We start from the raw sequence: 16,637 nt of genomic DNA, 5'->3' as shown, positions 1-16,637 counted from the left end.
TTCTGATCTACTTTCCTGCTCTTTCACATACATAAATCTTCATACCTTACTGCTCGCTCACAAAAGAAAAAAAGCCACTTTCATATAGAGAGGTGGTAGTAAATAAGATAAGAACTTCCAAGCCCCTACGACATCTGCCAAAAACCACCTCAAAACCAACTTTCAGGAGTTCTTCCTCTTTTCTTTTCACTAATAATTTCACCTCAATCTCCTTTATCTGAATTGCTGTGGTGTTTGTTTTTCTTGTATTCTCCTTCCTCCACCCCCAGTTTAAGCTCTTCAGGGCAAGGAACTTCTCTAAATCTTTAAAGTACATCTTGCAACAGCCAGCAATTTTTAATAATAAAAAGTTAATACTGTGGCAGATTTGCATAAAATCAGGTTTGGTTTTTGGATTTTTAGTATTTTGATGGCAAACCCTGATATACTGAAAAGGCTGCTCATTTTTGACACAGTTAGCAAGTAGCCTGCTTATATCCAACACTGAAATGCTTTTTTCACATGCTGTAGCTATATTCTCTCACATGACTGGAAAAATCCACCTGTCAGAGGAGAGTGGAAAGCTTCTCCAGGGCATTACCCATAAATGTCTATATATTTTAGTTTTCATTTTTTGAAACTGAGTTTCTAGCTCCTATCACAGTAGAGAACATCCTAAACATGAAGCAAATGTTATAAACCAATGCTGTTCTCTGTTCCCAAGTCTGCCCACAACTCCAGCACATCCTTTATGGATCATAGCATTGCTACCCAGAGGCAGAGAGAAGTTTACATGACTGTCAGGTTCACTGCTGCTGCTTGTGGGTAACAGTGAAACTTTCCATCATGACAATTCCATGGTGTTGGCCAGGAAAAACCAGGAAGAGAAGCAGAGTCTGGAGTTATTCATGAAAGAGATCATACAAAAAAAAGCTAGATGTGAGAGTAGAACAGAGGAGGAGGAAAAGGAGGAGGAGTAGAGATTGAGGATAGTTGTGAGGATAAGGTGATGCTTCACCATTCAACCCCTCACCCCCAAAAATTCTTAGCAACAGCCCTATAAAGAAAAAACTTAGGGCAACAAGTATTTTATGAGACTTGGGGGGAGAGAGGAAAGAGAAGGGAGCATAGTTCTACCAGTAGCGAAGCTGCATTTGCACTACAAGGATTTAGCACTCTCTACACCAATGCCAATATTACTAGCTCATCTGTCTGTATAAATATTGCGAAGGCTCCACTAGAGTCCACAGACATAAAAAGCGGGGGGTGAGGAGAACCACACTTGAACTTCACTCTATTTATCTTAATTTTGAAGCCCAGTGTTGACCTCATTAACGTCTTTAGCCATGTCATTACAGACTTCAATAGCCCAAGGAAATAGCTATTATAGATTATTTAGTCTAGGGGCACTTCAGTTCGCTTGTTCCACTGATCAAATTAATACGACTCACTATTTCTCCACCAAGTAATTGTCATGTTACACCCATTACTGTGCTTATCCAGTGAAGCTAGACATAGCATATCTCTCACCACACTGTCAAAAACTGTACTAAGATACACTTGTGTTCCAGCAGTAGTGAAAATTTAACAAAATAAGATGGAGTTAAAATAAAAACTAAGCACTTCTACAAAGTAAGGGTTAAGTTACCAGACAGAGGTGGATTTACATTACAGATATATCTAACAAATACCACTTAAATCTGTGTTCAGCTTAGGAAGTCCTACACTGAATTTAACCAACATTAAAATCAGTGATTTAAATCAGCAAGCAGAAACCTCAATTTAAATAATTGATTTTAGAACTACTTTTGCATTTATACTTTAGATATTTTCCTAAAGAAAGGATCATCCTCATTGATAGGCAACCATTAAAACAGTTGATTTGCTACTAAACATAACTTTAATTTAAACAACACTTTTTGCTGACCAGGAGGCTATATTATACAAGAACATAAGAACGGCCATACTGAGTCAGACCAAAGGTCCATCTAGCCCAGTATCCTGTCTTCTGGCAGTGGCCAATACCAAGTTGCATCAGAGGGAATGAACAGAACAGGTAATCCTCAAGTGATCCATCCCCTGTTGCTAATTCCCAGCTTCTGGAAAACAGAGGCTAGGTACAACATCTCTGCCCATCCTGGCTAAGAGCCATTGATGGACCTATCCTCCATGAACTTATCTACTTCTTTTTTGAACACTGTTATAGTCTTGGAGTTCACAACATCCTCTGGCAAGGAGTTCCGCAGGTTGACTGTGTGTTGTGTGAAGAAATACTCCTTTCATTTGTTTTAAACCTGCTGCCTATTAAATTAATTTGATGACCTCTCTTCTTGTGTTATGAGAATGAGCAAACAACATTTCTTTATTTACTTTCTCCATACCAGTCATGATTTTATAGACCTCTATCATAGCCCACTTTAGTGGTCTCTTTTCCAAACTGAAAAGTCCCAGTCTTATTAATCTCTCCCCATATGGTGGAGATTAATAAGACTGTTTCATACTCCTAATCATTTCTGTTGCCCTTTTCTGAACCTTTACCAATCCCCGCTCTCCCCCCCCCCCTTTTTTTTTTTTTTTGGAGATGAGGCGACCACATCTGCACACAGTATTCAAGATGTGGACGTACCATGGATTTATACAGAGGCAATATGATATTTTCTGTTGTATTATCTATCACTTTCTTAAGGATTCCCAACATTCTATTAGCTTTTTGACTGCTACTGCAAACTGAGTGGATGTTTTCAGAGAACTACCCATAATGACTCCAAGATCTCTTTCTTCACTGGTAACAGCTAATTTAGACCCCATCATTTTAGATACATAGTTGGGATGTTTTCCAATGTGCATTACTTTGCATTTATCAACAGTGAATCTCATGTGCTGTTTTGTTGCCCAGTCACCAGAGTGTATTAAAAAAAAAATCAATGATTTAAAAAAAAAAATCTTTTTTTTATTTAAATCTGAGGGGAGTTGATAAAATGCTTTTTGAGGAAAAAACCTATCTAAAGATAGTTTTAATTAAGATACATTATAGCTCAAAGATATCTCATCATGGAATAGGGATTATAAATTCTAATTCTATAGTATGAGACAATATATTTATGTAATGTTTAAGAAAAGTTTTGTAAATGAGTTCCAATAGTTCATGGATTAGGGACCCAATTTTATGGAGTTGCAGGGGCTTCTGTATAGATTATTTAGGTTAATCTTTCTATGTACCCAATAGGACCCATGCTCAGTCTAGAAGATACCATCAGAGAACTGCAAAACTAGGCATCTCAAACTATGGATTTGTGTCTCCAGAAATAACATAACATGCTTGTTAACAGCAAAAATGTTTAATATAATACAATATAATATGGTGAGAAATAACAGACCTCAACTCCATTATGTCTCTGCAAATTTCTGTACACAGAGTCAATCCCTTACCTCTCTCTAAAAGTGCAAAGTTTCAAAAAGTTCAATGAATAGAAGATTGTTGGGAGCGGAATAGATTTGGACAAGGAGAAGTCTGGAGATAAATGTGAGAAGGGAGGGACAGCAGAAGAAACAAAAGTGAAACTGTTTGAGCAGCATATTCCAGAAGTCTTGAGGTCTTTCTGAGTGTAGCCTTCATTGATTTGAGATCTACCACACCATTCTCTCACTAGAAGGGAAAATCTATAATGGCAGCAAGCCGTAAAAGAGACCCAGGTTGGGGAATAAGAACCATTCAAGAAATATATGTTTGCTGCTGATGTTTTAAAGAAAGTCACACCAGTGAACTGGTTGAAGTCACTAAGCACTTGGATTCAGAGACTGTTGAAGTGATAATCTCTCTTTTAACAGCAGTAGCTTCTTCTGCCGGTGTAGAAAGAACTAATTCATTCCAAATTGAGATATCGGGAAACTTGTTTTTCTTTTCCAGATTATGAACAAAGAGGAAAATAAAGGTGCAGACAACTGAGTTAACTGCAGAAGCCAATATCATGTTGACCTGACCTGGCTGTGTGAATTTAATTTTTTAAAATATTTCATTTAACTATTTTAGTTAAAAAACAATTTTAACAAAAACAAACCTAGTTTTAAAAAACTTGAAATATGCTTGTTTTGTTAAAATATGTTTGCTGTTGAAGAAAAAAAATCCAGAATACATAACTTCATTGTTTTAGTTAAATAAAACAATTTAAATGTCTGTCTTTAATGTGGTTTGTGTAGTCTACCTCCACGAGGGGAACAGCTACCAGCGCTGATGCACTGTCTACACTGGCACTTTACAGCACTGAAACTTGCAGTGCTCAGGCGGGTGTTTTTTCACACCCCTGAGCGAGAAAGTTGCAACGTTGTGAAGTGCCAATGTAGACAAGCCCTTAATGAATTCTTTGCATCGGTCTTCACGGATGAGGATATGATGGAGATTCCCAAACCTGAGCCATTTTTTTAGGTGACAAATCTGAGGAACTGTCCCAGACTGAGGTGTCACTAGAGAAGGTTTTGGAACAAATGGATAAATTAAACTGTAATAAGTCACCAGGACTGGATGGTATTCACTCAAGTGTTCTGAAGGAACTCAAATGTGAAACTGCAGAACTAACTGTAATCTGTAACCCGTCGTTTAAATCAGTTTCTGTACCAAATGACTGGACGACAGCTAATGTGATACCAATTTTTTAAAAGGGCTGCAGAGGTGATCCCGGCAATTACAGGCCGGTAAGCCAGACTTCAGTACCAGACAAACTCGCTGAAACTATAATAAAGAACAGAAAATGTGGAAATGGCAGAGGTGCTTAATAACTTCTTTGTTTCGGTTTTCACCAAAAAGTTTGGTGGCAATTGGACATGTAACATAGTGAATGCCAGTGAAAATGAGGTAGGATCAGAATCTAAAAGGGAAAGAACAAGTCAAATCACCAGGGCCTGATGAAATGCATCCTAGATTACTCAAGGAGCTGACTGAGGAGATATGAGTCATTAGCAATTATCTTTGAAAAGTCATGGAAGACAGGAGACAGAAGACTGGAAAAGGGCAAATATAATGCCCATCCATAAAAATGGAAATAAGGACAACCTGGGGAATTACAAACCAGTCAGCTTAACTTTTGTACCCAGAAAGATAATGGAGCAAATAATTAAGCAATCAATTTGCAAACATCTAGAAGATAATAAGGTGATAAATAACAGTCAACATGGATTTGTCAAGAACAAATCGTGTCAAACCAACCTGATAGCTTACTTTGACAGGGTAACAAGCCTTGTGGCGGGGAGGAAGCAGTACATGTGGTATATCTTTAGTAAAGCTTTTGATACTGTCTCACATGACCTTCTCAAACAAACTAGGGAAATAAAACCTAGATGGAGCTACTATAAGGTGGGCGCATAACTGATTAGAAAATCGTTCCCAGAGACTACCGTATATACTTGTTCATTAGCCCGTTCATTTATAAGCCAACCCCCTCAAGATGGATAGGTAAAAAGAGCAAAAAATGTATGACCCTTTCATAAGTCGACCCTATATTTCAGGGGTTGGCAAACTTTGGCTCCTGGCCCATTAGGGTATGCCGCTAGCAGGCCAGGACATTTTGTTTACCTGGAGCATTCACAGGCACGGAGCTTCCAGTGGTCGCCACTTCCCGCAGCTCCATTGGCTGGGAACGGCGAACCGTGGCCACAGGGAGCTGAGGGGCTCCATACCTGCAGACACTCCATGTAAACAAAACGACAATGTATTAGATATTCAATTCAATGATTCCACAGAGTTTAAAATCATCAAATTTTGGTGTAGACCCGTTTATAAGCCGACCCCCGTTCTTTGATGAGTCACTTTTTTACCAAAAATATTCGGCTTATGAACGAGTATATACGGTAGTTATCAGAGGTTCACAATCATGTTGGAAGGGCATAATGAGTGGGTCCTTCAGGGATCAGTTCTGGGTCTGGTTCTGTTCAATATCGTCATCGATGATTTAGATAATGGCACAGAGAATACACTGGGAGGGGTTGCAAGTGCTTTGGAGGACAGGATTAAAATTCAAAATGATCTGGACAAACTGGAGAAATGGTCTGAAGTAAAGAGGATGAAATTCAATAGGGACAAATGCAAAGTACTCCACTTAGGAAGAAACAATCAGTTGCACACATACAAAATGGGAAATGACTGCCTAGGAAGGAGTACTACGGAAAAGGATCGGAGGGGCATAGTGGATCACAAGCTAAATATGAGTCAACAGTGTAACGCTGTTGCAAAAAAAGCAAACATCATTCTGGGATGTAGTATCAGGAGTATTGTAAGCAAGACATGAGAAGTAATTCTTCTGCTCTACTCCTCACTGATTAGGCCTCAACTGGAGTATTGTGTATAATTCTGGGTGCCACATTTCAGGAAAGATGTGGACAAATTGGAGAAAGTCCAGAAAAGAGCAACAAAAATTACTAAAGGTCTAGAAAACATGACCTATGAGGGAAGATTGAAAAAAATTGGGTTTGCTTAGTCTAGAGAAGAGAAGACTGAGAACGGACATGAAACAGTTTTCAAGTACATAAAAGGTCGTTACAAGGAGGAGGGAGAAAAATTGTTTCTTAACCTCTGAGGACAGGACAAAAAGCGATGGGCTTAAATTGCAGCAAGGGCAGTATAGGTTGGACATTAGGAAAAACTTTTCTAACTGTCAGAGTGATTAAGCACTGGAATAAATTGCCTAGGGAGGTTGTGGAATCTTCATCATTGGGGATTTTTAAGAGCAGGTTGGACAAACCTGTCAGGATGGTATAGATAATACTTAGTCCTGTCTTGAGTGCAGAGGACTGGACTAGATGACCTCTCAAGGTCCTGTGCAGTTCTATGATTCTATAATTCAGTGATAACATCGGGGTCTAACACCTCTTGTCAGTTAACATTAGGGGGTAAAGTGAAAGTAACTTCCAGCAACACAATCAGATCTAGAGCTGAACAAGAAGCCATTTTTCCATCCCAGGAAAATTTGAGATTTTGAATCCCCTCCTCCCCCCCCCCCCCCCCCCAATCCACATAAAAGTTAATCTCAAAAATTTCTACCATCCAAAAATTAAAAAAAATAAAATATAATTAGTACAGGCCAAAGTGTTCTGTTTTGATTTTGGTGGGTTATTTTAATATATACATTAAATTTCAAAACGCATAATCATTTTGAACCAAAAACACAGAACTTTGTTTCAAAAATGTCAAAATGGAACATTTTTCCAATTCTGAAGCTTTAAAAAAAAAATCTGAAGTGTGAAACTCATCAAAACCAACACTTTTTTGCAATGTTTTGATTTTGATGAATCGGCATTTTGATGGGGAAAAACAACATTTTGTTGATGGATTTCCAATGAGCTCTAGTCAGAAAGCAATCTTAGAGACTGTTTACAGAATATGGGCTGGTACTGGAAGTGAGTTAAATCATCATTTACAATGGAAGGAAAAGAAGATAGTGGCACAGACTACAGTCATGAAAGCTTTGGAACAACCATTTGAACCTGTTAACTTTTAGACCTTTTTCTCCAAGTCCATATGAGAGACCTGAAAGCTTTCTGCATGCAGAATCAGGTCCTTATGCTGTAGCTACTGCTTTAGGAAGGTTCAGTTACTGTTGGCATCATTGCTAGGCTTGATAAACGTGGGGGACCCTGACCAGCAAACTAGCTTTAAAGAACATTTCAGCAAGTCATGAGTGGCCTTGGCAAGTCGTCAAACATTCCTAAATAGTGTTCCAAATTCATAAACACAAAACAGCAGCAGAGAAGTCTTGGAAGCTATGATTTATATCTGCTTGAACAGAGTAGTTTCACTTAAAAAAGCAATTTAGTTATTGGAACTGTTTGCAGTGTTGTTGTAGCATGGTGTTCCCAGGATACTAGAGACAAGGCAGATGAGGTAATATCTTTTATTGGACCAACTTCTGTTGGTTAAAGAAACAAGCTTTTGAGCTTTCAGAGTGTCACAGCTAAATGAAAGGTGGAACAGATTCTTTAGCTTAAGTAGTTAACACATAAGACTACTGCCCCAATAACTGTATGGGTGAAACAGGACAATCACTACATTCTCAAATGAACTCACACAGTAAAATAATAAAAAGACAAAAACACCATTGCTGTATTGTGTTGTTACAGCTGTGTTGGTCCCAGGATGTTAGAGAGACAAGGATAGAGAGACAAGGGAGAGGTAAAGGATATACCTCACCCACCTTGTCGCTTTGAAAACACCAGATCATCTATGGGCAAACACTTTTTACAAAATGATTAATCCATATCTGACCTCTCAGTCCTCATCCTCAAAGCTACACAACATCTTCAAAAGATGAGCCCGGGAGGTTATATTCATAACTTTGTTAGACACTAAAAATCAGAGTCTTAATAAAAAGACTGGATTTTTATGGTTTATTACAACAATCTGTAACCAACTAAATTGGTGTTGACTGGCCACTTCACCTTGAATGGCCTCTTATAATATATGTTACCTATTTATGCAAAACAATCTGTTCTACCTTGCATTTAGCGGTGACCCTCTGGCCTTGCCTACATTACAGAGTTTTGTCAACACAAGTTACACCGACATACAGCCACCACTGTAATTAAACTGCTGTTGCATGCCCACACTATGCTCCTTGTGTCAGTGGAGCCCATCCACAATAGTGGCTCTCCATCAACACAGAGCAGTGCACTGTGGGTAGCTATTCCACTGTGCAATTGGCTACAGGGTGCTTTGGGAAGGGTTTGCAATGCCTCACAGGGGCAGTTACTGTGCTGAGCCTGGCACTGTTTGTTTGCACCATGCTCTGAACCTCGTAATTACTGCTGTGTGTGCCCGAGAAGTAAAACGTCTGAAATCACTTTTTAAAGTAACGCTTGGTAATCTGACCAAACTGACATTGCTGAGCACTAACACAAGAAGCCCAAAGAAGTGTGTATGTGTGGGGAGGGGAGAGTGTGTGACAGAGGGTGTGTGTGTGTGAGAGAGAGAGACAGACAGACTGGGGGGGGGGGGGAATGTATGTGAGAGAGAGAGCGTGTGTGTTGGGGAAGTGTTTGTCAGCACGCGGTCTCTAAGTTCAGACAGCTGCCAGAAGCAACCAATCTGAGACAGAAGCTGGTACACAGACAGCTGGTGTCCCCAATTCCCTACCCCAGCTCAGAGACCAGTACACCAGCAGGGGGCAGGGAACACCCCAACATCAGTCCCTGCCTCTCTCTCCGGCTCTGCACAGCCTCTCCTCTGCCCCCAACAGCAGCAGCAGCCTGTCCTGCCTGCCTCGGTGGGGAGAGCAGAATTACTTGTTAATGTTTTGATTATGTGATTCCCTCCCAGCCTCCTCTCTCCACAGAGGAAGGCAATCCACCCCCTCCCCTGTAGTCCAGGCAGCATGCTCAGCTGGGTGGTAGCTATGTAAGTTCTCAATGCTGAGCAGTTTCAAAACTTTCTGGGGCTTTGAAAGGGGAGGTGTGCATGACCGTGTAGCTGGATGCAAGGCAGCGGATTCAAAAGAGTGAGCACAGCAGTCATGGTGGGCATTGTGGGATACTCCTGGGGAGCAGTTACAGCGATGTAACGAACGCAGCGTCTACAAGGATGCTTTGTCAATCTAACTTTGCCCCAAAAAGCTCTATGCCTCTCATCGAGGTGGTTTTATTTTGTCAGCAAAGCAGAAGAGTTTTGTCGGCAGGAGGAGCATTATAGTGTGTACACCTCCACTGTTTTATTGACAAAAAGCTGCCTTTTGCTGACAAAACTGGGTAGTGTAGACAAGGCCTCCAAGTACCTTTCCCAGATCTGAAGGGCTCTGTTTAATTCAAAAGCTTTTCTCTTTCACCAACAGAAGTTACTCCAATAAGAGATTATTGGAACTGCAGAGTCAAGCAATATGGATCCTTTCATCTCAATCACCAACTGTAATCCAGTGTAGTTTGATAGTGACCTAAAGTCATTACAAACTGATGGCTTTCTGGTAGTCTACATGAAATGAAGTGCGAGTCTGAGTCCATTTCCTGGTTGACAATTCACCACCAGAAGTGGAATCACAGGTTTTGCGGTCCCAGCAGAGGAAGCCAGCTGAATAGGTTTGGAGACTGAACAACTCACTTCTAGAAGTGGCCCCTCCTAGCCAAGTTTGAGGTGCCACGCCTAGTGGCTTCAAAGAAATGTATGTATTCTGTGCATGAAGTTCAGTCTCCAGAGGTCAAGTAGACCAGGACTTTTCAAGGGCACTATATTCATTTAAAAAAAAAAAAGTTTGGGGGGGAAAGAGATGGAAATAAAAAAAATATGTAAACACAAACTTACTTGGAGAAGAGTTCTGTGTATCCTCAAAAGCTTGGCTCTTTCACCAACAGGAGTTGGTCCAATAAAAGATATTATCTCACCCATCTTGTCTCCACATCCTAGGATCAACTCCGCTACAATAACACTGCAAACATTCTTGAAATAATACAGGAACTGCCTAAGATAAGAATGTCTGAAATGTTTGCAGTGCTCGTCATATGCTAAGCTATGAAGTCACTGCTTCATGGTCATCCTGTGAGATTTGTATATTGAAAAATGTGCTACAAGTTATTCTATGCACACTTTAGTCTCTGCCTTAGTATGGCTGAGCTAATACCTTGCGTTAAATATCAATGTTCTGCTTGAAATGACAGAGACCATTTTATACCTAATAAAGAGCTAGCTTAACCTTTCCCATGGAAAAAAAGCAAGTGGAGCAGGACAGAGAAGCTGGACTCAGTGCCTAGGACCTCCTACCATCACCTAGTGGAGGTCTGAGAAGAGATCACAGGGAAAGAAAGAAAAAGGCATGGCCTACTAATCCTACCATCTAACAGAAAGTAACCTCCAGGCATCTCTTCCTGCTGCTCCTCCAACTACCTTTACCCTGACAGCATAACTCCAGTAGGAATCTGCTGTCTTCACCTGATTCCCCCATAACAATCCAAAAATCTTGCAGGCAGGCGGTGCAGGGCAGGAGGAGCACAAAGGGGGAATGGGACTCCACAGGAACTGGTTGCTGTGCTACCTGAGGCAACTAGCTCTATAGGCTATATCTGGGGAGCCAGATAGGAACAATGCTGCAGGAGATCCCTTCTACTCCATCCCCAAAAGCCCCATCAGTCACTATGGGATCTGATCACTGATGTACCTACAGGAGCCAAGGTGAAAGAAAGACAAACGCCGTTTTCCACTTAAACAAGTGTGTTTGGATTTAAGGATATTTTTGCCAAGTGTACAACCAATGGCCAGAATCCTGAAAGGAACCAGGTGCATAGGGTCTGACAGTATGTTGCTCCTCGCTGGCGCAGGGCCTAATGCTGTGACACCGTGATAGGGCATGAGAACCTGAAAGTGAACTAGACTTTCTAGTTCATCTTCCCCATCCACATTAAATGTATTGCACACACTTCCCTCCCTCCTCCATAACAGGCAGGATAAGGAAGTGCTGAAATGTACCGGGTAAATCAGATTTTTAGTTAGTTTGCATAATTGCTCATGTTACTAATAACATAGTTCTAAAACACTCAATCTCATAAGTTTAAAACTGCTTTAAGCTTTAAAAAGACTTCCATAGAAATGTGTTTCTGGGAACCAATGCACTTTCACAAGGATATCACTTTCCCTGCATTTTTAGTAACTGCAGACAGACACATGGAGGTGCTCAAGAGAGTCTGGCTTGCTGTACAGACTTCTACCATTTTAAAGAGAAAAGTTAAACAAGTATTTAACATCCATAGATAAAAGCTCTAAGGCAGAGTCTTCAGAAGTATCTGACATTCTAAAGTACTGTAACTAGATTCTCTAGTTTAGTAAACATGCTCATCTCCCCCCCCCCCCCATGAAAGCTAAGGTTTAATGCAATCAATCTTTCCCATCCTTCCCCCTCACCACACACATGCTTAAAACTCAAGTTTACTCAATCTAAAATGTATTAGTATAGAAGAGTTTACAGCTTAAGTAATTCAATTGACTCTTGATAACACTTCGCAAACATTTTTAGAAAAATCACTTACTCCTTACCTACAAAAGGACTCAGTGAAGGCTGGAGAGAGGAATCTACCAATATATTTGTGGGCATACCCACCAGAAGACCATTTCTTCAATAAGCTTACTAGCACACAGCTTAGCCTGTATAACACCAGACATTTGTCTATCAATGGAACTCAGATGAGCCTCTGCCCTTCAATCCATCCCCCTCCCTTCACTGTCTCTTTGAAAGAGGAAAACCCTAGTCACAATTATTCGCTGCTATCATTCCTTCATTCTTCCTCTGCCTCCTGCTCCACATTGTCAGTCATTTTTGAATACACCTTATTGCTAAGATAAATGCATTTCAGATAATACATTGCTGATATTGCATTTAAGCATGCTTATTCAAACTAAAGATAGACATTCAATCTCTACCTAATAAAGTAACTAGACAATGCCTTGCAGTAGGTCTTACTCAAATGAAAATTTAGTCAGTTTGTATGACACCAGATTAGGCTCTTTATACAAGACACTGGTGATATATGCAGAGCAGTAGTGTGCAGGTCACTCCTGTCCTCCACTTCTGCTTCAGGAGAGACCCTACCAGCCACCCCAAAGAATGCATTACAGTGCTAAGGACCAGCTTCCACTTGCATATCAGAGAAAAGTCTCAGGATCAGAAATGGGGTAGGTCTGCCAGGGTCACTTTACCATCAACCCCAATCCTCACTACAAAAATGAATGCATCTTTCAGGGGAGGTTCCTAGTTTAAGAGTATCCCTATGTGCTTAAGAAGCATGTGAAGTATCTTCATCTCCCCAGTGTCTGATCTTTATGGAGATTATTAGTGTCCTGCATAGTGTACTTACACAACACTATTAAGTCTTACTGAAATACCAAGGGAAACAAAAATAAACTAGTTCATTAGATTTTTCTTTTTTTGTAAACCTTGATTTACCTAACTCCTTGAAAGGAATCTAAAGCCAAATATGCTCCAACATGAGAAGGGCCAGGAATAATTTCCATAACAACTTGCATAGGTAAGAGCAGGACGACCCTCCAAAGCAAAATTAAAAAAAAAAAAAAGCATAAAAAAGCAACAACCAGGCCAAAAAGGTAAATGGAGAGAATCACTATTTTACACAGTGAGAAACATAAGCCCAGAGAGGATAGTTGTCAGAGGTCACAGAGCAAGTAAGTGGAACAAAAACAACCCCCAAGGCTCCCATTTCTAACCACACTGCAAATAAACTGACCAGACACCTTCCTGCTCTCACCTGAGACAGGCCACAACATACATACTTACACAGTGGTGCTTTCACCAGCAAAGACACTACCCCATCACCCTCACAAAAAGGGTTCTGCTTCCATGGAGTAAGACGCAACACACCCACCAATACTCAGGATGCTGCTGTCACACCCAACAGTGAAACACAACAATCCCCCTACACATAACCCCCAGGAGTGAACAACCCACCCACCCTCATACATAGCCTCAAACATACACGAATCCACACAATACACAATTGCATGCAAATTGTGAAGCACAACATAGCCGCTCCCTCCCCCGCTCGCATCCAAGAGGACACAACAACCTCACACAATATACTTAACCCTTCACATCCTGAAAGCACTACACAAATGACATTGACATCTGCACAGGGCGCTGCTCCCACAGGCCAAGGCAAGGCGGGTCACGCAGACAGGAGTCGGGCCCTTCCACCAGGTCTCCCTGGGGCTGGGAAGCTGCTCATCACGCCCCACATGCCAGACAAAGGGCTGCAGAGAGGCAATGGCCCCACGGATGGGACGGCAGCAGCTCTCTGGATTTGGGGGGCGGAGAGCGGGTGTCTCCTTGTCCCCAGGCGGGAGCAGGGAGCTCGCTCGCCGCCCTGGAGAGGAAGGGGCAACTGCCTGGAGCTGGAGAAAAAGGGGCGTTTCCCTCCAGGGGAGGAGAGAGGGTCTCCCACAGGCCGGTTTCCGCCATCCCTCCCCGGGCGCTGCGGACTCACCCTGCCCGGCACTCGGTGCACACTCTCATCCACGCGGGCGGGCGGCGCGGCTCTGTCCGGCTCCCCGCCGAGCCCAGGGGCCGCCCGGCGCGCAGGGATCCCGCCGCTGCTGCTGCCGCTGCCGGGCCGGGCGGGCCACTCAGCCCCACACCCAGCCGCTGGTGGGGAGACGCGCTGCCCGTCGTCTGCCTCCCTCCTCCGGCCGCCGGGCCCGCGCCGCCGCCGCCGCCAGCCCCGCCCCGCGCCCTGCGCAGCCGCGCCCCGCCCCTCGCGTCAGCGCCCCGAGGGGCGGTGCTGCGGGGGCTCCGCGGCCCCCCGCCTGCGGCCCCCCACGCTCACGCTGCACCAGGCGGCGGGGGCGGGTGTGGGCGCAGCCGCCCGGCGGGGTCTCAGGGGGGGCTGGGGGCTCCAGGCAGCTTTTAGTCCGTTAGGGCCGTTGAGAGAAACCTGTCACCGCCCCCCCCCCTCCCCGCTGCACCTGCTGCTGCGCCGAGCCTGCGCCCGGGGATGGCCCCGAGGGAGCCTAGCCTGGCGGGCTGGGCTGCCATCTGCCAGGTGCCTCGGCACGGGCTCCCTCCAGCCGCCCTGGGCCGCGGCTCGCGGTGTCCGTCTCACCCGGCATTTTTATTGCGGCTCCCAGAAAGCCGCCAGCCAAGTGCGGGTCCCGTTGTGCAGCGCTCGGGGCTTTAGCAGCACGCAGGGCGGCCGCCCCGCGGGTCCCCCTTCCCCGCATTGTGCTTCGCGCGCGTGAATAGCTCCCTTGCAATCAGCTGCACGGGACTGCTCACAGCCTGAAAGTTAAGAACACGCTGTGTAAGGTTGGAGGTCCCTGCCCACAGGGCCCCGCAGTCTAAGGCTCTGATCCTGCAAACATGGATCCGGTGACTAGTCCCATTGGTGGTAGCAATGGTGCTATTCATGTTAGTGAAGTTACTCGCATGCATAAATGTTTGGAGGATTAGGCTTTTAGAAGATCAGGACATAAAGAGGGTGGGAGGAAAGTCAATCAGATCATACACATTTTATATCTACATTATAGATATATATATACTGTAGTTATTTAGTAAACATTACATACCTTTGTTATACATTATATATAATTTACACACTTTATGTCTATGTATTTATGTACTGTAGTTATTTAGTAAACATTACATACCTTTGTTATACATTATATATAATTTACACACTTTATATCTATGTATTTATGTATTGTAGTTATTTAGTAAACATTACATACCTTTCTTATACATTACATTTTATCGTGCATTATTTGCTGCATATTGTGCTGTATATTAATTATCTTTTTTGTACACTGTAGAATATAGACAGTTATACTACTTAAGGCCCTATTATACCACATTCCTTGTACATCAAAAGCTTATTTTGACTTTGGATACACAAGGAATACATAATTGGGCACTTGTGCAATTTAAACCATATGTCATACACTCTTTGTGATGTATTGATATACCTCATTCTGTGTCTCTAGTAGAATGGAGACAGGATTTAGCTTCTTATGTGTTGTATCCTTCAGACTCCTGCAGGGAATGATCTTGACTTTTATATTTTTGCAATCTCCTTTGAGAGTAGTGCTTGTTGTTGGATGTTTTGGTTTGGATTTTTGTTCACTTGGTGATGATTCATTACATGTTCCTTGTCCTCCAACATTATTGTGTTTCACGTCATCTTGTGCCCTTTTGCTCACATGATGCTTTTGACGCTAACTTTTTATTTTTACACTATCAAGAATTTATGAATCAAAAGGTGGGGGAGTCAATCTGTGCAGTGGCTGAGTCAGCCGGTGGAAAATCAAACCGAGAAGGGAGTTTGTGCAATTACATATCACATTTACAAATATGGTTTCATTCAGCCTCACATGCTGCTCCTGTTACTACTAATAAAATTCTGGTTTCTCAAACTGGTCTACACTGGGAACCTTGTTTGGTCTTCTTGGGGTTTTACTCCATTTCCTCAGTATCAGTTTTATTACAGCCTGTTCTTTTCCTTTTTTTTTTTAATATTTCACTGAATGCATGCTAATTACAGTAAGAATTTGTTAACATGAATGCACATCCTACACCCTTCTTTGTTCATAGTATTTGATGTGCAAGGGAATGACAGTTTATTTACCAGCAGCAATTTAATTTTTCCTTACATACTGGTAAGTTTTTCTAGTTATTTAACTTTTCTCTAAATTCCATCCTTGTTTGTTTCTTAATCCTGTCCTGAACTATTTTGCAATGGTGTTGTGATAATTTTGGAGGAGCAGGAACTCAGATGTTGAAATATTTTAATAGAGCCCAGGAACATAAGGGGACATGGGGACAAAGGCTGCTTTAGCCATAATGAGGTCCAGGGACACATTCCTGACATATATTGGCACTGCTTTGGACTGTAACAAGGAAGAAAAAAGGGAGACAGCATGAAAACATGTTGAAGCCAATAAAACAGGGACATTAATCATTCTTCTTCCCTTTAGTCTCTTCTTTTATGCCCTTTTTGAGATCAGGAGATTCTCCATCTTTTTTTAATCTCCTGCACTTCCTGGTGCCGGAATCATCCCTCCTTGAAGCAGCAGTACCTCCTCTCTGAGACTGTCAAAAGTGCTGTTCTGGCAGGATATGTTTTCTCCAGCCCATTCTCTCTTCCATTTTCTCAGCTTCTTATCTTTCTTTCTTTTTCTCCCATCTCCTCTCTCT

At 42.4% G+C, this 16,637-nt stretch overlaps 1 protein-coding gene across 1 annotated transcript in view; it reads right to left on the bottom strand.

Annotated features, from left to right (window-relative positions):
* Positions 1-14,031, bottom strand: part of GRAMD4 (GRAM domain containing 4) — a 156,516-nt gene extending 142,485 nt beyond the window's left edge. Inside the window, exon 1 of the mRNA XM_044994841.1 lies at positions 13,936-14,031. Within this exon, the coding sequence (XP_044850776.1) occupies positions 13,936-13,964 (29 nt within the window). The 5' untranslated portion in view covers positions 13,965-14,031. The remainder of the gene's footprint in view (positions 1-13,935) is intronic.
* Positions 14,032-16,637: the final 2,606 nt, after the last annotated feature.

Source organism: Mauremys mutica, chromosome 1, assembly GCF_020497125.1.
Source record: "Mauremys mutica isolate MM-2020 ecotype Southern chromosome 1, ASM2049712v1, whole genome shotgun sequence".
Taxonomy (NCBI): domain Eukaryota; kingdom Metazoa; phylum Chordata; order Testudines; family Geoemydidae; genus Mauremys; species Mauremys mutica.
The sequence above is the reverse complement of the archived record's forward strand: the minus strand, read 5'-3'. Positions and strand labels throughout refer to the sequence as shown.